The following is a 24,224-nucleotide window of genomic DNA, read 5'->3' on the forward strand; positions in this document are numbered from 1 at the left end:
CAGATGACGGGCTTCTATGTTATATGCCATAGCGACGAATTACTTTACAGTAACCATAGACGTCCATGTCAAATTTCGAGTTGCCTCTCTACGCTATTCAGTTACATCTGATAACATCATTATGTGATGACGAAGCAAACCTAAAGAGAGTTTATTCAGTTGATTTAAATCTTCAACACTCGTAAATTCAAGTTTTTCACCCAGATTCTTGATATGTTCATGACTGCGCACAACTGTCTAGCTGTAATGCACTATCTATTGTGCGCCAGACTGCGGGAGGCCAGTTTTTTAAAAAACGTATTTGGTTAGTACATTACATGCCTCCTTCGTTCAACAAAGTCTGTCAGTAAAAGAAAAAGAAAAACGAACGTCACGGGTCATAATTTTCTTTTTACATAAATCTCAAACGCAGTCGTTTCGACTGTTCTTAAAGCTTCACCTTATGTTATTGTGTAATTTTAACTACAACAAAAGCTCTTTGTTTTGTTTTTTTTAGTTTACTCTCGCCAAGGGCACGGTAGCAGAGAAGCAGTAGCTCAATTCGTATAATATACCAGTTTTGATCGTGAAGGCCAAAGAAACTCGAAAGGAAGTTGTTTGAACGCTCCAAACCTCGTTCAAATAAACGATATCACGAAAAAAGAATTAGAATTCTTCTTCCAACAAAGTCGTTTTTTAATGGTTTATAAACTATTCGAGTCATTTGAGAAGGAAACGCCATTGGCAACAGGAAACCATAGATGCCCCTTCGCAACTCTTCCGTTGGTGGATAGAAAATTGCATTTGTAACCTTCGGAAGGCTATAAGGTTAACTAACTAGACCTATCATCTGCTGCCTGAGGTTTTCTGAAAACGCCAAGCGCGTTCATTTCTAATATTTAGTCACTAACATGTGGCCCGCGTTCACGTAAGACTTTTTACCTGGACGTCTTTTACACGCACTGCGTAACATACGATTGAACGCTAGCTAACAATTACGATGCTAGCTCATTTGCAATATGCTACCTTGCTGTACGACCGCATGTGCAGTTGAAGCTATAGAAAAAAAAGGAGGATTAATTGTTATGGGTTGCTGCATTTCACGCAGCAGACTTTCTGCGTTTAAAACCAACATGTGTTCTTTATCGTTAGCAAGGGGTTTTCCCCTTATAAATTAGTTAAGCTAAGAGAAAAGCCTACTGGTAAGGTAAATATGGACCTAGGCGCAAAATATAATCGTAAACATAATCAGTGTTTCGGCAGCAGCGAATTTAATCAACGAGAATAAAATGTTGCATAACCCCTCACGCCCAAACGAATCCGGCGCTTAATGGACATCAAATTTAACATTCTGGTACCTACCTAGAGATACGTATAATGATACCTACAGAAATGTGGCGTGTAATGATAAATGGAGGCCGAATAGAAATCCAAGAATCTTTTGAAAGCGGAATAAGGGCACGTGACGCTCGGATGCGTAATGCGCGTCGTAATCAGATTTGTGTTCGCATCACCACCGCGTGCGCCACAGGAAACGTTTAGTCTCGGACAACCTTGTTATTCCATGATGACAACCGTTGGGTTTCTCGAGGAGGGAAAAAATAAAGATGTCGGGTCGTTTTATAACTGACGTTTCATTTCATTTCTGTCAAGAAGGACTAAAATATAGTTTCTTCCACAATAAATTGAATAAACCGCATCTTTTTTATTGGATTGGGTTCCATCAAAGTGGAATGCACTTGTTATTTCCCTGTATTTAAAATTTTAAACAGCAGTTAAAATTCGCCTAAACCAAACAATATTTCTTTTGCCAACAATAAAAAAGTAAAAGACAGCTGTTGTTGCAAGAACAACCCAATTCAAATGATTCACTAAGCAAACATTTTTCGCCATAGGCAGCATAATCACCACAGAATTAATTGCCTTGATAATAAAACCATTAGCTTAATAGCTTTGTGCAGTCAGGAGGATATCTGGGCTCTTATTCATCGATCGAAATTAAGACGAACGAACCTATAGAGTTGAATGATATCATTAATTAGTATTAGTCGAATTAATCCTAGCCAAAAGCAACTTGATAAAAAAAAATCTTTTGTATTACAGCTCTGAGTGCTTGGTCCAAATCTGCTATCAAATCGCCGACATATTCCAGGCCAACAGCCAATCTGATCAAGTTGACCGGAACATCAAGTTGGTAAGTTTCCGGCATCAGGGCGCTATGAGGAAATGGAGCATATTAGACTAGTTTGTTGTTGCATAACAGCTATATGTATCGTATACGTATCACAGATCAAATCAAAAGTTTTACTAACGGGATTTTGACCAAACTTTCGTATCCTCCCAAGCTTTCCCCTAGAATAACAACTTTAAGGCCTTTGACGAAAGCGCGACACTCGTCCTTTCCACCTTTGAGGAAGAAAGTCACCATGCCACTGTGGCCGTAGCACTGCCGCTGTGCCAATTCGTGCTGCGGATGCGATGGTAAACCTAATTTGCAAAAGATTCTAGTCATTGCCTTTGATCTTGCAAATGATATTCGGTTATATAGTAGCCTAATTTTGATTCAACCTGGATGCAGAACTCGCTCAACGCTCGGATGATTTTCCAGGAAACGGGCGACAGCCAGTCCGTTCTCCATGTGTTGGCGCATGCGAACGGGCAACGTCTTCATTCCACGATTCAGCAAATAGCATTCGAAAGGCGAGGGAACAGCGCCAATAGCTTTAATTTTCCCCACATTATACAATAAAAAAAAACGTTAATGTCTTAACTGATTGCGCTATAATGGTTGGAATTGATGAATGAGCGATTAGTACTCCTCTGGAGGAAGCGAAGACGGTCGTGTACTCCATCATTGCTCGTCAAAAGCATTCCCATTAGCACATCAGAGTGGCCGTTAAGGTACTTGGTGGCCGAGTTCATCACAATATCGGCTCCCAATTCCAATGGCCTCTGTTGATTCGGAAATGAATAAATCATAACTTAGGGTATCGAATGAAAGAAACCCTTCGATGGGGGGTTTGAACTTTGAACGTTGTTGTATAAAGCCTACTTGAAAATAAGGAGATAAAAACGTATTGTCGATGGCGAGAAGGACGTCTTTTCTCCTACGAACAATCTCGGCGACTTTCTCGATATCGACCATCTTCAAGCCGGGATTAGAAGGCGTTTCCATCCATACCAGCTATATATATATAAATGATGCGGACAACAGAAGCGCTTTTTATATAAATAGCATTGCCACTGAATAAAACAATGAGAGAGGACTCACCCTGGTGTTGCCCGTAATGGCTTTCTCGATATTGGCAGGGTCCGTGACGTCAGCAACAAAAGTTGTTTTAATATTCAGACGGTCGGCGACTTGCTTGAGATAAATGCTGGTGCCACCGTACAGATCCACGGAAGAGACAATATGATCACCGGGGCTTAGCAGATTGAAGACGGTAGTAATGGCGGCCATGCCAGATCCGTAAGCGAGTCCGTATTTGGCTCCTTCTAATGACGCCACTACTCGTTCCACTGTATTCCGGCTGGGATTATTCAACCGGCTGTACTCGTAGCTCTATACAGAATTGATATTTTATTAGTCCCATCGTTCAATTACATTGCGTTATCTATTCAGGGCCATACCAAGAATTTTCCCGGGGCTGGCTGCTTGAAAGTTGTAGTCAGGGAAATTGGCATGACGACGGGATTACCATCTGACCATTGTTCCGGTTCCTGTGCACCGTGAATAATTCTAGTAGCAAATGAGGGGTCTTGTTCTCGGAATCCATGGACAGTCTGAGTAGTTGCAATCAACCTACACATCAAAGAAACAACAGCATGATTTAAAAAAAAACAAAAAAAAACAATCCAGGTGTTGCTGGTTTGAAAAATTTAAAACTCCCGCTGTTTTATCAAAACAAACCTGGCATTCGCAAAGTAAGGTAGATGGAATTTTTGGCCTAACTGCATTAAGCGCCGTGCTTGTGCAGTCAAATACATTTTGAAAGCTGATGCAAAAATTCTGTTGACCAGCAAACGAGTGAAGTCAATATAGCAAGTCAGTCAAATGAAGTTGTGCTCTCGAAAGAGTCAGCAGCCAAGTCGGGGCGTTTACTCTTATAGTTATCTTGACGATAGCGATATCTTTTGTCCATTTAATTACAAGCTTTCCAGATGACATTCCATCTCCCAGCAAGGCAACGGCACTAAACCTGACTCGTTCGCCTTGAATTATCCAAAATTGGATGAACAAATGCCATTGGGAATTAGTTTCCTATCTCGTTCGCACAAGACTCTCTATGTGCGACGTCAAATGCGCGTGCCGCTGGGCGAAGGACAGCCAAGAGCATGTCCTTATTTTCTCGTCAGTCTAGTCGGATTGTTTTCTTGTTTTGTTTGGCTCTGGCTGGAAACTTTCAATCGATACGGGTGATACCATGATGTGTCTAGAATACGATGCCAATACGAGCGGAAGAATTCCTCCTTCCCTCTCTCTCTCGCCACATCTCTTCTTTTGCACGACTGAGAATTGTCTCCTGGGATGTGCATAAACAACTCGGAAATTGCTCTGTAGTGAGGGCTTTTATATGCGCGGAAGGCGACGAGGGAATCATGAGTATAGGGCATATATATACTGTCAAGCTCTGTTCATCCAGTGTGTGTGTGTGCGGATGGCCGGATTCCTCATTTGTATTTGGCTTTTTCGAGTCAGCTTCCGTCCAAGTAGAGAATCTAATCGATAAGAACCGGAAAAGTTTAACTGCTGTACTCTGCTGAATGCTATATAAGCGAGCGGATGTTGTTCGGTGAAGTTGGAGTGCGAAGAAAGATAGTAGGTGTATCTCTGCCTCTGGCTAGATCATCTGATGAATGCTGTACACTGTATACCCATACTTGTAATTTACTACACCGCAACGTCTGTCTCCGATCCCCAGATGTTATTCAACCAACATTTGGAGGGAAAAAAAGAAAAGAAAAACTTGTGCCGCCAACAGCTTGTGCAGCTCTTATTCAATGACAGTAAAGTATAAAGTATAAATAGCCAAGATGGCTCAGAGCCCTGCCGAAATAGCAAGCGATCTAGGGTGCTGCTACAAAATATTGTCTATAACATATTAGCCTAAATTGCGAATAAAAAAAGCATTTATTCAGACGTGACGACGATGTCTTGACCTTAATTACAAGGACTCACCGCTCCAGAGAGGCGTACGTAATGTGTCGTGTCATCAGCACTCTATATTCCATCATGTATTAAGCCTTTACTCTCATTACAAAACATAACGGCCATTTTATATAGACGGCAGCATCAAGAGAGATGTATCGAGTCTTTCGCCAGCCTATTTCCATCGGGTCTCTCATCCGCATTTACGTTCCGCTGTCTTTTGTCCTACATTTTTGTTACAGCTCCTTTGACTTTGATGTTTTAACGGTTGAAGCCTCCGCTCAACAACAAAGTAGTAGGGGCTAATTTGATTCGTATTGCGGAAAAAGTTTCGACGAAAACTTTGAATCCCTTTACATGTACGAAACTCGGCCATTTTCTTTTGGCCAATAAAAGTTTGACGCTGGAAATGAGTAGTACGGACCCCTCGTCATATGTCGGTAATAATAATTTGAACCGACAATTTCATCAGCTTTGGTGGGCGCCATTTAAGCCTAGTGGGAAAAAAAGACATATTGCTGTGCCAGTTGATATCAACCCGTTTAATTAACGTTTTTGATGACGACTCCCGCCCGGTTGGTCCTCCTCATCAAGTGAGAAAACAACCGACAGAACGAAACCGAGTGGGAGAGAAGTCAATAACACTATAAATGGCCCCCTTGGTTGTGTTATGAGGTATGAAATGAATGCTAGATTGAAGTAGTTAAAATTGAAGAGTCGTCAATCCTTTTTTAAATATTACACGAAAGCGATTTCGTGCCGTAGACAAGTTTCGGTTGCAATCGAAAAAAAACCATTTTAAATACTTAAACAAGTTCGGGACAAACCGTCACATGTGTTGTACATAATGAAACTATATCGTCGGAACAGTTAGGCACTTTTTCACGAGAATGGCCGTCCATCAACATCTTATACACAGCAGCAGCTTGGCTTTTTTCTTTGTCGGCAAATGCTCACAGCCGGTAGATTGCAAAGATCTTTACGCCTATACGCAGTCAACCCATTTCCGGCTGCATCTCTCGATTCCGCTACTCCGGCATTCAGCCCATTTCCTCCCGGGCAATTTAATATTTAAAAAATTCATTCTTTTTTAATCGCGCTCTGAATATGCTCTGTTGAAATTGGAAACTAGTTTATACTATCTTTTGTTGTTTAAATTTAGTTTGTTTCCAACGTGTTTGGTTTCGAGTTCTGTCTAGTGTTGCAAATTTAGTTTGCAGTTTAACAATTTGGTTTTTTCAAAAAACTTAATCAAATGAAAAAAGAAAAGTTTTTTGCCTTTAACAAGAAAATATTTTTTTAATTATTCAGTTTTATTTAGTTTTTAAACTGAATAAAAAACTAAATAAATAAACTCATAGTCCTCAATTAATTGGAGAAAAAACACAAGTGTTTTAGTCGCTTCACCAACAAGAACGACAAAGTGCCTTATACACATGGCTGATGTTGAACAAGAAAACTCTGAGATGCCTAAAATGATCCTTCATCAGTTTCATCAAGTTTCCTTCTAATTCAGCCGTGGAGACCTAAGCCTAGCCTCTGACAAGAAAGAAAGCAATGATTTTGTCTACCTCTGCCAGCAATTTACAAGTTACAAAATATTTCACAATCAAGTTAACAAAATCAAGACAAACATACCTGCCAAAATAATAGATGCCCGTAGTGAGGTGCACAAACTATTTCCTTATTACAGGTTTTCTTTGCGATTTCTGGCATTTTATCACACTCAAAATAAAATAAAAATAAAGTCGTTTTATCATGTGTCGTTCACTAAATTGCAGTCTGAAATGTGGGATGGACAGGTTTCGCATTTGCCAGATTGCGAAAATGAGTCGAAAATTGCCAATTCGTTTAAATTATTATCGAGTTTTTTTAACTGAATTTATCTTTAAGAAAAAAAATAAAACTAAATAAATTAAATAAATCAAAAACCAAATAATACGGATAAAACTACAGATAGGCAAAACTAGATTTGCAACGCTAGTTCTGTCCACTACAGAAAAGTCGTGACACACGAAATATTACAGCTGCTTCAATAACGAAACACCGTTTTCTCATTACTGGTCGCTCAGTGGGAGATGTTTGCCCGACATGCGACGTTTCATCACGACATGTGAAACTTATAACACTTTTGTTCATTTTATATTTCATCCGCCAAACGGCGGGGTTTTCAAATTTAAAAAAAAAAAAAAAGCTAAAACAGACGTTCTCTTTTTGTTGACACATTCTACAGTGTATTTTTTGGGAACAGAATTGTACACAGATCTGGGCGAAATGGAAACCAACAACAATATTTGCCGTTGGCACGATCTAATTCACGCAGCAAATTTTTTTTTTAGGGGAATGTTTTTTTTTTTGTCTTTTTGTTGTAGTTTGCTGATAGACTCACACCGATATGTTCTATAACCTATTTTTTTTTTTGTAACAGATTGCCTTTAAAAAGAATTCTGCGACAAATCAGAATTTCTTTTTTCTCGCGATTGCCGACTTGTCGCCGATGATGTTGGAATAAGAGGCGACAGATAAACTTTCGTTATACATCGACTTCGCTCGCCCTATCTCTCCGAAACGAATAAGAAAGAACGTGATGTACATGTTGTGTGAAACACCAACCAAACTGGTCGAAACAAAGTGAATGTTGACTATAAACGTTCGAAATGAAAACGTGAAATTAAAAAAAAATATATGTGAAATCAAAGATCCGAATCAAAAAGTGAATTGACTTTGAATGATTCCAATCCAGATGAAAGTAGACCGACAGATATTCAACAAACATGACCAATAAGAAGAAAGAATTTTCCTTTTTTCCGATAGAGAAAAAACCAAAACTAAAAAATAAAGATGTAAATATGTCGAAAGGTGATAATGCTAAAAGAGCCATCTAAAAATTAGTACAATATTAACGACCTTTCAAGAATTGAACCAGTCTAACTTGTGTGTCTGTGACGCCAAATCAAAATAAATCGAAACCATCAGCAGTACATGCGCGCCAGCTGTCTGGGGTAAAAGCGCTCGAATAGAAACATCGTGTAGGAGAAGGAATAAGCTCCGCGAGAGAACTTTTTTTTTTTTTTAATGGAAACTGTTATTATGGAGATAATTCAACACTGAAAAACAAATGGGATATTTGGGGGAGAAAAAAAGATGGTAAAATTATTTCTTTTCTTATCATTTTGAAAAATTGCGCTAGTCCCGCACTTGTAAACGCTTTTTTTCTGCTGATGTCTTCTGATAATTTTTTGGGGTATTTTTTTCGGCTGTCGAGCAGGATCGGGAAAGTGTGTGTTTGTTGGTGTTCAACATTGGCAGGCGCCGGCGTTGGGAGCGGGAGTTTGGTCCGTCAATCGCGTTCCTTTCGATGAGTTGACCATGTTGGGATCGCTGTCTAGACTCTCGGACATTTTGTCGCAAATTATGTCCACCAAACGTTCGAAAACCGCCTGATCGATCAATCAAAATAAGATGGGAAATTGAGTTTCGTGTTGATTTATTAGCATATCAGGATATAGTATAACGAATTGATTTACCTTGACGTTAATATTCTCTTTGGCTGACGTTTCGAAGAATTCCAAGCCAAGTTGGTCGGCCAACTGTTTACCTCGCTCGTAGGAGATGACACGCTCATCTTCCATATCGCATTTGTTACCGACTAGGATGACTTGAGCGTTATCCCAAGAATAAGTCTTGATTTGGGTACACCTTTACAAATCAAAATAAACGTGACTATAGACTAATGTTGTGGATTATTCAAACTGGACAGAAAACCCCCAAAAATAACTCACCAGTCTTGAACACTATTGAAAGATTCTTCATTGGTAATGTCGTACATCAATAAGAAGCCCATAGCTCCGCGGTAGTAGGCCGTTGTGATGGTGCGATATCGCTCCTGCCCTGCCGTGTCCTGCAAATGCGTGAAAATAACGTGATCGTCATTTTGCAGTTTGTCTGTATTTGGCCAGTTTGGGTGCGTGTGTCGTCTTACCCAGATTTGAAGTTTGACCCGCTTATCTTGACGGAAGACGGTCTTGACTTTGAAGTCGATGCCGACGGTTGAGACGAAAGCCGACGTGAAGGAATCATCGGCATAACGGAAGAGAAACGACGTTTTGCCGACACTGCTGTTCCCGATGATCAACAGTTTAAACATGTAATCGAAATTCTGGTCAGCCGCATCCTTTTGCCACCGGTTGTCTTGGCCTACAGACATTTTTTTGTTAATGTATATAGCGAGGGCGGCGTTGCCGGCTGAATCAGCTAGTCCTGCTCAATGAGAAAAATAAAAAGAAGCCCATTCATCATCAAATTGCGTAAGAGCGACTCTCTCTGCCGTCTGAATACATAGTATGCATGCATGTATGTATGCTGCGCTCTGCAACCTACCATCTTTGTCGAGTCGCTGTGAAGTATATTATATAAAAAGCAGAGAGAGAAACAAGTACTCGATCGATAATATTGTACGAAGACAAGAGACAAGAAAAGCAAGAATAAAAGTGGAGACGAAGGGGGGGAGGAAGATGTTTCTCCTCCAAACCCGCGGAATCAATACTTATGTACCGCTTCTATGCTGCTATACATACAACAACACACAAGAGAAAGGTGGTACATAGGATAAAGAACAAAGTTTGTTGGGTCCCTTCCGAGCCGAGCGCGCCGACTGGCTACATCAGAATTTCCAGCCGAGAAAAAGGCCAAAGCTAAACGAGGAACTATGTGGACAGTTGTTTAATCGTATGAATAGAAGTTAGTTCTTTATATCCTCCTCAGCGTATTTTACTCGACGTATACCAGCCAATCCACCAGGGTTTTCAGAATTGAAACGTTAAGATATAAAGAGAACTGAGAATAGAGAAGTAACTAGAGCTCCTCTGCGTGCGACATCGATCGATTTACTTTTTTTCTTCCCCTCTCAAAATCCATCCACACACACACATCAGCAGCAGGAGAGAAAAGAAAAGAAGAAGAAGAAGAGCTCTACTGGTCTAGGGTTGTTGACGTCACACGAGCCTCGCAAGCTGCTGGTGTTTCCATCGATTAGGCCGGAGACCCTCCTGTATATGTTTGTACAGTGTAGATATAGAATCGCCTGTATATATTCCGTTGCGAACCGCATCATTTTTTATTTTTTATTTTTTTTTTCCAAAGATTCAGCTGAATTCTTTAATTCAATTTGTAAGTTTCTGGCATCAGCTTTCTATCTGGCTGTACGTATATCGGTATCTATGGAGACCGGCGAGGTTTGAAAAGGCCGGCTGTGTGACGGAAACCTCCTGCTGATAGATGGCGTAGGCTTTTACAATCTCCATAATAATAAATCTTTTGTGTTCCGCGTCTATCCTGCTGCGGGAAAATGGGGGAAGGAGGAGGAAAAAAAAAATACCGTCTCTCCTATATACTATTCAAGATATCCGTCTCCATTGTCCTACTTTACATCGGAGCCGCAGCTAGAACGATCCTCGCATTCAAATATTCATTCATTCAAGGATCGGGATTTTAACTTTTTTGTGGATTGGAGCACAGGAGGCGCGTCGTCTTATATAGTCGATAGGCGTTCATTGGGGTTCCGACGCGTGTTCCGCGTCCGAGTTACACGGCCCAATTCAATGGGGAAAGAAGCGACGGATGTACTGACAGCCCAGCTTTTCACGCAAGTCGTGCTACTGCAAATGGACTTTCAAAAGGAAGATCTATGTATTACATATGAAAGGTATATAGCTCGTTCCCGCAAACTTTCCGTGAAAAATGCATCGCCGGATGAGCGAACGTCATTCAATAGGGGCGCCAGAAAAAAGAGAAGAGAGGGCGCGCATTTGTGATCGAATCAATAAAGCAATATCTAAAAGCAAGTTGGAGAGCCAGCAGAGAGAGACTTGCACAGCTGTTTGGTGCGCCATTCTTGTTCAAATCAAATCCCTAATCCAGAAAATTCAGAGAGGAGACCTTCCTCTCTATCTCTCCATTCGAAGGCAAAACAGACTATATCCCGTTGTCCGTCAACTCTCGGGGCGCCTTTCGCTCGATATTTATTATTGATTAACTTTTAGCTGCTGTTGGGCAGATGTATCATTGTCACACTGACTCGTCGCCGTCTATACACAATGCTGTGCACTAGAGGCCAATGGCCCTTTTATTCTTTTCCTTTCCCATCATCGTACATTTGAGATATTATATACCAATGCATTGTGTAGCGTATATATCTCAGTTCTGGGGGGATTGGATCGTAAGCGGATGAGGCACACGTTTCCTGCACGACCCTCTCATCTCCCCCCCCCCCTCCCGCCGCCATACTTGTGGTTACGTTCTGTTTGCCTATAACCTTAAACATACACGCATCATTTCGGTGGAAATGATAAATAATACCAGGAAAAAAACCAAGAGGGAGAATTGATAATCGTTTTTATCACTGACCTGTTTAAGAAGCGGGTTGGGAAAAACAATCCGATCGGATTAATATTATTCGCACTCTTGTTGGTTGTCAAAATCCCCAAAAACGGAAGGATCCAAAAGAGAAGTAAACGTGGCACCGCAAGTCTAGTGGTCCGGGATCCTTTTCAACGATTGAATTCACAATTCTCCCGACAGAGTAACTGAACTTGTGTGTCTCTTTGGTCTTTACAACGACAATTTTTCTCTCTCGTTTGATTATTTTGTGGGAGCGCGTATGGTTTAATCCCTGTTGGTTACGCCGTTGCACCGGCGACTGGTCGGGCAAAGGGTGTCGTTTCCCTTCCCCCCCAGCTCTTTTCGGGCTGATATAAAACTCCATATAAACGCCCGTCTCTACACTATACGTCCCTGGCTAAATGCGACTGCGTCGACGCCGACCCGCCGCCATTTGTGCGTTTTCTCTCCGTTTTGTTCCCCTCTCTAACGAATGGTCGACAGAAGAGACTGACAGCAGCCTGTGCAATAGGGAAAAAATGTATATACCCAAGAGTCCCAGCGAATCACGTGATGGTTATATTCAGGTGGCAATTCTAAAGGGCTGCTGGGACACGCACAGTTGCACAGACTCATTTTATCTGGTTCGATTCACTTTCCAGAAGAGCAAGTTGGATTGGATATGAAGCCATATCATTAGCCTTTTTCCATCTGACTTTGGTACAAAGCAAAACGAACGGATGAATTTACCAAGAAGAAAAATAACAAAATACAAGGAAACAAATTGTGTTTTGGGTCAAAATTAGCTCAAAAAGAACTCCCTCAAAACTTAATGTTTCCTAATTGGAATTTCGACCCTTGCGTCATCTTGTGCGCAGCTTTTTTTCATAGCCAGCGAGCAGAGAAGAACTCGACCGAATTTATTGATTAGAAGACCACGGCGCCAGCGCGCGGCGAAGCATGGCGAATATCATACTATATGCCACGCTTTACCTCATATGGCAATATTTGACGAAGAATTTCCATAGTCTATAAAAGACTAACATACATTTTTTTTTTCTTACTCGAGTAATTCTGCCTGCCTGGAGAGCAAAGTTGTAAATGCAGCCCCGGCGTGAAATAATCAATGAAAGGACTTAAGTAATGAGACTATCAAGAATGTTCATGCGACGACGATTGTTGTTGAAAGAAAAAAGGATGATTCGTTATAATTCTTCACACGACATAATGCATCCTGTTTATCTAATAATGTTAGTTCTAGAAAAATAATAATAAGAAAGAGTATATTTATTCAAGTAGAATGCTGAAACTTTTCTTCTTCAGCAGCTCGACTTGATTATTGATTTCCTGTTTCCCCGTGCGCCCACTCCTCTTTTCCTTGCCCAGCAAGAAGAGGGTTCCCAAATCAGTCGATGTAATCAAAATCTCGCGTGTAGCGACTCTTTTCGTCGATAATTCAATATTTCATTTTACTGACAACTTGTCGGTTTCTTCGTTTTTTTACAATCTGCACAATTCCATCATGGATTCGAACATGACGTCTAATTTACTGAGTTCCAAATTCAGACCAATCATTGAGATACAGACACATCAAGGGCCAGAGGCTCCAAGCCCAATTCAGTACAAGAGTGCCAGCAATCATCATAATGCTCAAGAACTGGCCACTCGATTCCTATTCGAATGCGGTGAGTAGACAACATTGCACTTGACAGTTTTATATGTAAATGCTTCATGTCTTTATCCTTTGCATTTGATAGGAGCCAAACTGAAAACCAACCCTCTCACTGCAGCGGTAGCTGCCCAAATTTATCACCGATTTTTAGATGCTGTCAATGATTCAAGCTATGATCCTTATGTGAGTGAGAAACATAGAAAAAAAAAACAGAATATGTGTTAATGTGTGTTATGTTTTTAATAGATGATTGCAGCCACAGCTCTTTACATTGCCAGTAAACAGCAAGATGAACCTGTCAAAATCAGGGATCTCATCAATGTGGTTCACAGAACTCTCAACCGAGATCCTGAAGTTCTGGACCTGTCTGAAGAATATTGGAACTACAGGGACTCAATAGTCCAAGCAGAGCTTCTGACCATGAGGATGATCAATTTTAAAACCATAAATCCAGACATTCACTTGGTCAGTTTGTGATATTTTACATGCCCTCCTATATATGAAGTTGATAGATAACTCATATTGTTCTGTTACAGTATATGCTGAATTACTTGAAAACACTGGCATCCTGGATTCCTCCAGCTGTTTGGGAAAAATCCCCATTAGTCAAATTGTGCTGGACTCTGTTACAGGATTTTCATCACTGCAAGGTCGTCATTCAATACGAGCCCCAACTGGTCGCTTTAGCTATCATCTACTATGGGCTACAGCTTTGTGGAATAATGATCCCGTGCACCACCGAACAAGATCAACTCCCATGGCACGAGGTATGCCTTGTTTAAACTTCACTCATCTATTTGACTTTTCTCGTAACAGATTTTTTTGTCCAATATTGTTTTAGGCCTTTTACAAAAATGCCAAAAAAGAAGAAATCTGGAACATAATCGAGCATTTGCTGGCCTTATACGAACACGATAAAGACATAAAGCACTAGCTCCTTTGATGATTGTAAAACTTGACCGAAAAAGTAAAAGTAAATAAACGAAACACGATTTTCATTTTTTGTAAGAATACAAAGGATGTTGTGTGTAATGCAGCAATTCGAATTGCGGTAGAATGCCCAACTTTTCTTACTGAGCCTTATAGATGTAACAGATACATAAAGGTATAACAAAAGCACACACGGGCAAAGGGAATATTGGGGGAGGGGGTAGGTACTGAGAGTAAAGAAAATTACCAGATAATTATATCAAGTACAGCCAGACAGGGAAGTAAAGGAAAGAGCATATTGGTTAGATAAGAATTATTTTTTTTTTTCATAGGACCGATTCCGCATACTTATATTGTAATAGTAGTATGGATAGATTGATAAGATAGACGGATAGAAACATAGCTGTACACTTTACATCGTCGAATTGAACGCACGCAAAAGAAACCCCACACTCTTTCACACACCAATGAAAAAAACAAACAAAAATAAACGACACAAAATTATGCAGGGAATTCAAAAAGGAGGAATCATACGGCGGGGAGGGTTATCAACGCACTTGTTTTTCCCTTGGTTTTTTTTTGCACATTGACACGCAGCAAACGAAGAAAATGAAAGAAAAGAGACCACATAATTCTACGCGAGATTTCTCAAACAGCAGCCGAATACAATCCCTTTCTACCTTTTTCCCACATTTCTTTATTGTCTTTATAGTCTGTTATTCAAAGAAAAGAAAAAAGAAAAAAACAAGGAAAAGGGAAAACGGAAAGAATCGGAAGAGCGACATTTGACAACACAAAAATACTATCCGTTTCTTTCCCGGGGAAAGGTGGGGCAAAAGATATTCAATGTTTTATAAGGTGAACGACAGAAAACGGGGATATTGGCGACAAAAATATAAGTAAATAATAATAATAATTAAAAAAAAAAATGAGGGAACAAACAAATCAACACAACACGCCTTAGTAATATCGCAGGTACAGTTGAATCGAACCAATCATCCGTGTTTTCTTTTTCCGCCCACCACCGTGTCCCAGACGACAAAAAATATACATATATAGAGCATGGCGGATATTTCTGTGTTCAATATAATGTGTGTGTGTGTATGTGTGTAGGATGCATCGCAAAAGTCACTTGGTTTTTCACATGTAACAGCTCTCGTCTTCTCATTTCTTCTTTAAGGTCAGCAGAGAAAAACAGGTCAATCGGAGATGTTACTCAAGCCTTGTACGCGTAAATGAAATCACTCAAAAGACAAACCGCCACCATTACATTACTCACGCATCCCTTCCCCTCCCCCCTCCACACACAAGAGAGGCGCAAAATGAAAGCGATAATAAAGCCGGCCAAATTATCATAATGAATCAACAAAAAGAGAGGAGGAGGAGTAATAATAATAATAATATAATGTCTGGTGTACGCGAAGGGCAGAAGGAGAGTAATTAAAGAAGGAACGCAGGGATTGGAGGAAAGTGGGAAAAAAAAATCAACACGAAACAAAACTGCAATGACGGAGAAATTGAAAAAAAGGGGGAGGGGGAAATCGGAGATCAAAAAAGGTAACTCGTCGAGGGGTTCTGGTTTTCGAATTGTGTTGTGTTTTTAATGTTTAAATCTTTTCGTTTTTATGAACGAATCGTGTGTGAGTGTCTAAAGACAAAGCGCGAGAGATGAAACGAGAGGGAAAGGCGCAAAAGTGAATCAGTGAGAAAGAGAGAGAGAGAAAGACGTTCAACCGGTCCCGATGGTGCTCAAAACTCCCTCTCCCTTCGTGGAGAAAACAAACAAAAAGGAAATTGTAAACGGAAATCCCTACTCTCCGAGTACTTCGAATAATGGTAATAATTAAAGAGAAATTAAAGGGAAAGAATCTGGGTAAATGTCTGCAAAAAAACGGGTTAACCAACCAACAAACTAATTAGCAAAATATCCCAGGTGGGGAAACTCCATTTCCCCTTACTTGTGGCTTGTGTAGACGTCATGTTTCATTCAGCTTTTTTTTTCTTCTTCTTATTTTTATTTGTTTTTCTCTTTTTATTTAAATAGATGTGGGTGCTTCTTCGTCTCCTTCATAAGACGAATTTGTGTTGGAATCATCCGCGGTGCTCTCGGACTTTGAGTGAGAATCATCCGCCGCGAGAATCGGCGGATCTTTGGTCCTCGTTGACATGGCTGCGTCAGAGTCGGAATTCTCTTCAGCCATCGAGTCTCGCTGTGCCTTGAACACTCGTGCCTCTACAGTGTCATTAGGGTTTCGTTCTTCCTTTGTCGGTGCATCCGAGCCATCACTGAATGCAATCTGCTTTCGCTGACGATATTCCAGAATGGATAGCTAAAACAGCCAAATATGCCACATGAAAATCTGAATTTCAAATTCAAAATGTAAATTTAAATCAGCATACCTTTCGCTTGATGGGTTTCGGCTTCTCCTCCCGGATAACCTCCTGGATCACATCAGTTGTGACAGCGTCTGGCACGTCACTAAGATTGCGACACCGCATAAACTGGGCGTCTGGAGCTCTAAACTCCCACGTTGGTCGAGACGATGAAATGAAAAGGCTACCTTCGTGAAACTGCGTCAGAGCAGCTGCGGCGTTGACGTGTTCGTCGGCTGATGCAAAGGCGACAGCATTTGTCTCGGGCTGCACTGGCACACTTTCCTCGGATTGGGAAGCCCACATTTGTTGAGAAGTCTCGCTGACGTACCCGTTGGTCGGCGAACCTAAACCGACGTTGCCTTTAGCCAGTTCTAACGTAGGCGGCAGTGGTGGAGTGGGCGGATCACAGGATTCATTTAGGTGACCACCAGACCGCTGCTGCTGCTGCGTCTGATTTACTTCGGCTAGTCCATCGTCAAACTCGGATGGAGTTCCTCGGCTATTTTCAGCAGACAGAGATTCGACATTGGATTCATCTTTCTCCATCAAGGGCTGCAACCCAGACTCGTTGGCAACGTTTTCATTCGATCCGATGACTCCAACGTTGGATGGCGTGGGTGTTGATGGTGGCGTGAATGATGTCTCGGATGACATAGAAGCTCGAGCTAAGCGTCTCTTTTTAAGGGGAGTAACGTGATCTAACACTTCATTGCCCGGAACTATACCACCTGGACCAAGGCCACCAACGCCTAGACAGCCGCCACCTCCACCACCGACAGGCGACTCCGTTTCCGTTTCTTCGCTGATGGCCTGCCTTAACCATCGCTTCTTTGCCGATCCACCAGGTCCGCCGCTACCAGGTAAAGGAGCAGCCCAGGCGTTCTCGTCGTTCGAGTGGCCTCCCTCTCCGTGCGGGTCGGGAGAAGCTGAGCCGGCCGATGATTTCAACGAAGCAAGAGTCGAAGGCCTGCAACCATTCAAAATCATGTTGTAGGGAGGTTTCGAGTCTGGTGCTGATTGCTGCGTAGTCGTCGCGCCATACCGAAGATGGGCCGTCCGCAAGGGACGAGTAGGACTTCGTGGGTTGGGATTTCTCATGTAACATACTGGCACAGAAAGAGAGAGAGAATTTGAACCGCCCAGCGGGTCATTGGAGTCTCCTTTGTTTCCGTTTAACTCACTGCCGTCACCGGTCCAATGATTAAAAACCACCTGTATCACATTCATACATAGATAATCATGAATAACCGGTGGTCAGAATTGATATTTATCTCCATTTTTCGCCTTACCTTTTTGGTCTTGGGGCATTTAAAAGCCATGGTAGATGGATCATCACCAGGTGTGCCTGGAGTGGGTTGACCAGGACTACTGCTACTTCCACCGTGCTCGGATTCTTCTTCAGTCGCCGAATGCCCAGAGTGAACCTCACCGGATAAAGCACGCATTCGTATGCGCGAACTTTCGCAGATACTGGTTCCACTACTAGATCGTCGCATGCGACCGCCTCGCTTCCTGCAAAGGCTTCGCAATCATTCCACGGATTAAAACAACTCCAAAAAAGAAAACAAATGCAAAGAAATGAGAAAACTTACCCTCTGCGAAAAGTTTTGGTTCTGGCTTCTTGGACCATGATGACACGCTTTTCCATGGATGCATTATTTCCTGATCCATGAGAAGGGGGTGGGTCTACTTCATCGCCTATATCGTCTTTATCATCTCTCGGATCTTTGCGATGCGTTGTTTTGGCTATCGATTCTTGACGCCTTTGTTGCGCCTTCTCCATTCTTTCAAAGGCTTTCATGATGGCTTCCATCTTCCTCTCTTCACGTGACTACAATAACAGATAAACATGTTGGAGTCGAAGAATATCAACAAGATTGCAAACCAAGTTTTTCTTACCAATGGCTTCTTCTTTTTAGATGACGTTTCGTTGTCCAAAGTGCCTTGCCCGTCTGGTTCATCCTGAAGATTTATGCTGTCGTCCTGAGAATCTTCGCCTTCTGTTACGACGACTGAAACCTTGGAAGGAGTGCGTTGCTGGCGCTTGATGGGCGTCGGTAGCAGCGCACACGGCGTAGGTGGAGTCGCAGGTACTGAGGTTTGGACAGCTGGGACAGAGGCTGTCGGTGTAGTCACCGGCGACTCGATTGGTCCAGTCACCGAAGGATTGGCCATGGTGGGATTGGAAGAAGTATCGGTTGCCGTAGAATCAGTCCTCCTCCTTCGACGCTTGCGGTCGACTTCAACTGGAGACAAAACCGACAAAGGGTTGGTGGCTGGGGCCAATCCGGTGCGAGCTCCGCTGTCCTTGTTTCTCATGTGCGGGCACCCTTCGTATGGGCAGGGCAGAGGATTTTTCACATCGTGAGCTACTGTGATCTCCTCGCTTTCAAGGATGTCAGTTTTGGCAACCAGCAACAAATGGACAGAACCTTTTTCAACCTTGTGCTTGATCTAAAATAGGTGTTCAATGATCAATATTAGTTTTAAAGAACAACTTGAAAAAAACAGAGAACATTTTGAGAATAAGTTTACCTCCGCATTAGGTTGACACGACTGCCAGACAAATCTAGCCTCATTGCCGTAGCTGCGCCCGTCAACACACATCTCGACGACAGGTGTGATGCTGTCATTGCTACTGGCTAGTAGGTGGTGGAAGATAATATGGGGTGTTGGGCGTAGAGCCGAAGCACCAGATCCACTCAGTACAGGGCCGTCACCCGACTTGTAGGGCCTCAGCTGGCTAGCTAGCATGTACTTTCCACGGCATTCGATTACTGGCGACCCACAGTGTATCGGGTTTGCGGCAACTAACGTCTACAACAAAGGAAATCAATCATACATTAAGTACTACATGAAATGGAACTCAACGGCGACAATCTATACCTTGTAACCTCCAGCTTTACTAGCAAGACGGTAAATAGGCGTTGGAGAAGGCGGAGAGAGCAGTTCGCCGCCGAACCCATTAGGTCGGACAGCTGCTACGCGAGCTCTTAACTCGGGTGAATAATGATTGGTGACCGCTTCTTCGTAATGGTCAATCCACTGAAGCAACAGTTCACCATTGGGATGGTTTCTACCTCCTGATGGACTGTTTTCAGTAGCAGAGGAAGTCGTCCCACCAACGTCAATAACATCAGACGAAGATTTAGTGCGAAACATCTAAAGAAAACCGATAAAAACGAAAGATAAAACGCATATTTTTCATGGGTATTATAAAAGGCAAATTTACTTTTCTTTTTCGTGGAACAGATTCTTCCTGTTTTTCAATTCCCCTTCGTTTCCATTTTGGCTGACCGACTCGTTTACCAGTCCGCTGAAATTTCTCGGTTCGATCGGTTGCACTACTTCCGCCTTTGGCGCCTCCACGCGAATACTTTGGTCCAGCGCTGTTGGCGGTGTATGTCCGCTGAAACTTTTTTGGGGTCTTTTCCACGTCGATGTAATCTTCGGGTTTGGTTCTGTCCTTACTCCGCTCTCTACGAGTCGCTGAAGTGCGATCGAGGCTACTTGACGGAGGAGGTGTGGTGAGGCGAAATTCCTGCCGTTTACGGTATTGAATAGCTCGAGCTCTGGCTCGATCTACTCTGCGCGGTTGACACAACTCACACAAAAACTCGTCGGGTATGTTATTACGGTCCAAATTCATACAATCAACATGTTGCCACACACTGAAATAACAATAATAATTTAATTGAATTACATTTTCCGCTTTAAAATTTGAAGATTATGTAAACTTACGAGCATCGATCACAACAAATCATATAGCCATCATCGTGTCCAAATTTACTAAAAAGAAAAATGAAATGTGTGAGTGAAAACAATAAATTTTTAAATGTCAAAGTAGAGTTACCAAATACAGCGCGTAACACTCTCGTCGATGTTGTTTAGATCACGTCCACTTCCTAGAAGACCTAGATCGACGTCATCCTGCTCGTCTTCTTCATCTTCACACTCGTTGGCCGTTTCCGTTTCTTCGCCCTCGTGGTCCGTCTCGTTAGCCATGCGCGGACTGTTATCCAAGCTGCCGTCGTTGGAGTCATCGTTGAAACTGTCACGCATGTCCGATCGAGATCGCACTCGCTCCGCGTTGTTCCCGCCACTACCTCGGTACCAACCGCCTAAGTAACTGGAAAGACCTGACGAGCCATTGGTGTTTGAAGGTCCTCTAGGCTCCTCTTTGATGGTAGTCTTTTCACTTGAAATTGATGCGTAAAGGTGTGAGTTTAAATCACCCGCATAGGGAAACCCAGGAGCGCCCTTGGGCACCAATGGAGGGGTTGGCAGATTGTTGTGACCTTTAAGGGTCTCGTTTGGTCCCGGCCGCCGAGATCCAACCGAATTGGGAGAAGTGATGTTGGAACCAAGTCCATTGCTATTACCACTGATTGTCCTTTGCCGTTTTGTAACTGTGGAATTAACACCATTTGGTTTGTTTGCTCGCCCTGTCTGAGGGCTGATAGAAGGATTGCGGGGATTGAGGGTTTTAATGCCCCCTCGCTGAGAATGTGAAACAGGGACAACACTGGATGTATGGGAGTCAGAGGGTTCTTGCTTACACTGGACTGCGTGCATAGAGGATTCATTATTATGCAGGGGATGGGGAGCTCCATAGTTGTGGTCTTGTAAAACAATCTATGAAAAAAGATATGATGTGAGAATGAATACATGAGAAATCAAACAACATAGACAAATTACCTGATAGGAAAGGTTTATTGTGCTGACATGTCCATTGTGATTGGACGATTCACTGGTATGTACAAGTCGTGGCTTCCTACAGTCCACATCTCCCCTTATGCTAAACTCATTTACATCCATTCCTGTTGATTCAGAGGAAACAAAAGAATATGCTAAAACAGTCCTGTGATGAGGATCTAGTTCTAAAGAAGCAGACCTGTGATCTGGCATCAGAATCAACACAGTTCTCAAGTGATGAACAAGAAAGCAGTCTCTGCTTTGAATGTGATGATCATGTCAGCAGCGTGACGAGTTGAACGATGAAAACGGTATCGCAACATCGATATACGATCCGCTCCATACGAAATGCAATTGCAAAGCAGACCAGACCTCGGTGGCGTCCGCCAAATCTTTTGACGGCGACCTACACGACGTCGTGTGTATGTGTTAAATTGTTCCAAACCTTGACTCGCAAACGGAATTACGAGAGAACAATGCTTGCTTTCACTTATCTCCAGTCAGTTGCTAATGAATCTTTCTAATTTAGAAATTGCAGCAACACTTGTCTAACACTAAAATCGTCAAATCTCGCGAGAGTAGCTTGATAAATAACAATAATGGCTGTTTTAGCCTAGCTTCTTGAGTAAAAAATCGATTTGTGTACGCATCGATTCTTTGAGCGAGACAAGGAAAATTCCCTCAACGAACAATAATTTGATATTTTATTTATCTATTTTCTTCTTTTATATTGTAATTACGTTGAAAAAGAAGAAATTTTATTGAAATAGGTGTATATTTATTGTATGGGAAGTGCTTATAGTTTTTTATTTACGTTTATTGTCGATATTTCTAGAAAGGCAACAGCCATTTTCCCCTATGTCTGGCATTTTCGAAACTACGGGGTCCCGAAGATTTCAAGGCCCCCTCTTTTCTGGCTGGACTTGTGATTGAAAACATAACAAACACTAAAAAGCCACAGAAAAAAGTCCTACTCATCGTCAAAATTTCTTTTCAATCATACTTCATACATGTAAATATTGGGAAATATGGAATAGAAATTCATTGAGCCAAATGATATTACCAATTAGCGGTTTTCTCAATTCAAAAAATCTACCCTAGATTTGATGGAAGCCTGACAAACTGTCAAAAATTTGACGGGAAACCGAATAAGAAGCCAAATTACTTGGACCTGTTAGGCGATTTTCCATTTTCAAGAATTGTGTTGCTAGATTATTTTATATACATGCCAATGGCAGAGTTTAGAATATGTGTGTCCTTTTTTATTGGACAACTTCAAGGTCTTCAACAAATTGCGCACTGGTTTTGTTTTGCATTTCCCTTCGCGTAACGATTCACGAAGCCTCTTCTTGTGTCGTCTGCTCCAGAACCCAACACAGCTTACAAATTAAAAACGTCTCCCGATTCCAGTAAATTTTAAAGATGATATGATTGATAATATATCATCATATTTATTCCATCCATATTTCTTGTAGCAAAAAAACACAAAAAATACTTTTAGAAAATGGCAGCAAGTCGTTCACTAAAAGCATTGAGTAATTTGATCACCCGGTCTGGAAATGTTAAACCTACATCAATAAGTCTTTCCAACTTATTGTTTGCGAGACATCACAGGGTTTTGCTACAGCCTAATGCCGCTTACCGAGCCGCTGTTTTGCATGAAATTGCAAAGCCATTAGTCGTGGAAGAAATGGCAGCCATCACCAAGTTAAAAGACTTGGAGGTAGGTCATTACAGTGAATGAGGTTATTTTTTGGCCTTGATGTATGTAAACAGTCTATTGTCATTCACAGGTTCGGATAGAAGTATACACTTGTGGAGTTAATGCTTCAGATATCCTCATATGCAATGGCCAATATGGTGTTGATCAGAAAATGCCCTTTGTCCCTGGGTTTGAAGTGTGTGGTGAGGTCAAGGAAATTGGCTCCAAAGTAAAAAACTTTAATGTTGGAGACCGAGTTATTGGACTTAAGAAGGACGGTTATGCTGGCTTTGCAGAGGAGTGTGTTATACTAGAGCAAGACTTGTGGGGTGTCCCACAGGCCATGACATTTGAAGTTGGAGCATCTTTACTAGATACCTATGGAACCGCTCTTTTGGGTCTGCACAGAAGGGCAGAGGTGGAAGCAAATGACACTGTATTAGTCACAGCAGCAGCAGGGGGTCTTGGTCTTGCAGCTGTTGATTTAGCTGCTAATGTATACAAAGCCAAGGTATGTTGGCAAAATTATAACATGTGTTGTTTTTTTTCCTAGACTGAATTTATTGATTCCAACAGGTTATTGGAGTGTGTGGAACGGAGGATAAGGCGTCGTTGGTCCGCGATAAAGGCGCTTTTGCCTCCCTGAAATACCAAGCAAAGAATTTGCGCAGTAAAGTGATGGAGGTGACTGACAACAAAGGGGTCTCCATCATCTTTGATGCAGTTGGAGGTGACATCTTTAACGAATCATTGAAATGGTATGCGAAAACTGTTGTCATCTGTTGTTTTTTTCTGTTAGAATAATCTTTTCGTCATTATTTGTGATGTCAGTGTCGCACACGAAGGCAAAGTCATAGTGGCGGGGTTCGCATCACGTCAGATTCCAAACGTGTCGACAAACTTACTTCTTCCACAGAGTTTCTCACTCATTGGTGTGTCACTGAGTCATTATCGTGATGCAAACAACGAAGTTTATCGGTAAGATTAAAATGAACTCCACCGATGGTTCATAATTTATCCTTTGGTTATTTTTCTATAGTCAAGTAGGTAATGACGTCATTGAGCTGTACGAAGAGGGATTGATATCGCCTCACGTCTCAGCTGTTTTCCCACTGGAACAAGTTAACGCGGCCATAGATTTCTTGGTGCAACGCAAGTCGACGGGTAAAGTTATCTTAAAGATCAGATAAACACACGCCTTTATATTTACGTCTCTCTGGTCACTTGTATGCCAAAACATTAATAAATATTGGATTACTTAGAACTGCTATCGATTACAAACACCTAATACGGGATGGCTCACATGAAAAAGGAAACAAGAATCATATTAGTGCTTTACATAG

At 41.8% G+C, this 24,224-nt stretch overlaps 5 protein-coding genes across 8 annotated transcripts; 2 read left to right on the plus strand and 3 right to left on the minus strand.

Moving 5' to 3' along the window:
* Positions 1-1,713: 1,713 nt before the first annotated feature.
* Positions 1,714-6,914, minus strand: LOC124314130 (cystathionine gamma-lyase-like). 2 transcript variants are annotated; one of them, XM_046779188.1, is made up of 9 exons: positions 6,767-6,914; positions 3,610-3,781; positions 3,251-3,541; positions 3,032-3,163; positions 2,796-2,931; positions 2,548-2,700; positions 2,292-2,466; positions 2,081-2,195; positions 1,714-1,992 (listed from the first exon to the last, which is right to left on the minus strand). In XM_046779188.1, exons 2-9 carry the CDS (start codon positions 3,661-3,663, stop codon positions 1,978-1,980), a joined length of 1,071 nt encoding a protein of 356 aa, XP_046635144.1. In that variant the 5' UTR covers positions 3,664-3,781; positions 6,767-6,914; the 3' UTR covers positions 1,714-1,977. The 2 variants fall into 2 exon arrangements, with proteins under 2 accessions (XP_046635144.1, XP_046635143.1); XM_046779187.1 differs by lacking the exon at positions 6,767-6,914 and adding an exon at positions 3,890-4,073.
* A 425-nt stretch (positions 6,915-7,339) lies between these two features.
* LOC124314241 (ras-related protein Rab-3) lies at positions 7,340-11,859 on the minus strand. The gene is made up of 5 exons (XM_046779392.1): positions 11,534-11,859; positions 9,111-9,388; positions 8,911-9,029; positions 8,656-8,827; positions 7,340-8,568 (listed from the first exon to the last, which is right to left on the minus strand). The coding sequence occupies exons 2-5, from the start codon at positions 9,333-9,335 to the stop codon at positions 8,425-8,427; spliced, it is 660 nt and encodes a 219-aa protein (XP_046635348.1). The 5' UTR covers positions 9,336-9,388; positions 11,534-11,859; the 3' UTR covers positions 7,340-8,424.
* A 1,040-nt stretch (positions 11,860-12,899) lies between these two features.
* Positions 12,900-14,176, plus strand: LOC124314219 (cyclin-Q-like). Its single transcript, XM_046779360.1, has 5 exons — positions 12,900-13,191; positions 13,264-13,361; positions 13,425-13,643; positions 13,715-13,945; positions 14,020-14,176. Exons 1-5 carry the CDS (start codon positions 13,029-13,031, stop codon positions 14,110-14,112), a joined length of 804 nt encoding a protein of 267 aa, XP_046635316.1. The 5' UTR covers positions 12,900-13,028; the 3' UTR covers positions 14,113-14,176.
* A 1,541-nt stretch (positions 14,177-15,717) lies between these two features.
* On the minus strand, positions 15,718-21,827 carry LOC124313959 (histone-lysine N-methyltransferase SETD5-like). 2 transcript variants are annotated; one of them, XM_046778855.1, is made up of 13 exons: positions 21,379-21,827; positions 21,183-21,304; positions 20,338-21,119; positions 20,226-20,273; positions 19,717-20,155; positions 19,371-19,646; positions 19,020-19,301; positions 18,384-18,938; positions 18,077-18,315; positions 17,774-18,005; positions 17,527-17,696; positions 16,509-17,451; positions 15,718-16,438 (listed from the first exon to the last, which is right to left on the minus strand). In XM_046778855.1, the coding sequence occupies exons 2-13, from the start codon at positions 21,300-21,302 to the stop codon at positions 16,145-16,147; spliced, it is 4,380 nt and encodes a 1,459-aa protein (XP_046634811.1). In that variant the 5' UTR covers positions 21,303-21,304; positions 21,379-21,827; the 3' UTR covers positions 15,718-16,144. The 2 variants fall into 2 exon arrangements, with proteins under 2 accessions (XP_046634811.1, XP_046634810.1); XM_046778854.1 differs by having other exon boundaries at positions 16,509-17,696.
* A 288-nt stretch (positions 21,828-22,115) lies between these two features.
* On the plus strand, positions 22,116-24,145 carry LOC124314160 (quinone oxidoreductase-like protein 2 homolog). 2 transcript variants are annotated; one of them, XM_046779259.1, is made up of 6 exons: positions 22,116-22,588; positions 22,655-22,902; positions 22,973-23,392; positions 23,458-23,639; positions 23,713-23,859; positions 23,921-24,145. In XM_046779259.1, the coding sequence occupies exons 2-6, from the start codon at positions 22,684-22,686 to the stop codon at positions 24,069-24,071; spliced, it is 1,119 nt and encodes a 372-aa protein (XP_046635215.1). In that variant the 5' UTR covers positions 22,116-22,588; positions 22,655-22,683; the 3' UTR covers positions 24,072-24,145. The 2 variants fall into 2 exon arrangements, with proteins under 2 accessions (XP_046635215.1, XP_046635214.1); XM_046779258.1 differs by having other exon boundaries at positions 22,116-22,902.
* The last annotated feature ends 79 nt before the right edge of the window (positions 24,146-24,224 follow it).

This window comes from Daphnia pulicaria, chromosome 10, assembly GCF_021234035.1.
Source record: "Daphnia pulicaria isolate SC F1-1A chromosome 10, SC_F0-13Bv2, whole genome shotgun sequence".
Lineage (NCBI taxonomy): Eukaryota > Metazoa > Arthropoda > Branchiopoda > Diplostraca > Daphniidae > Daphnia > Daphnia pulicaria.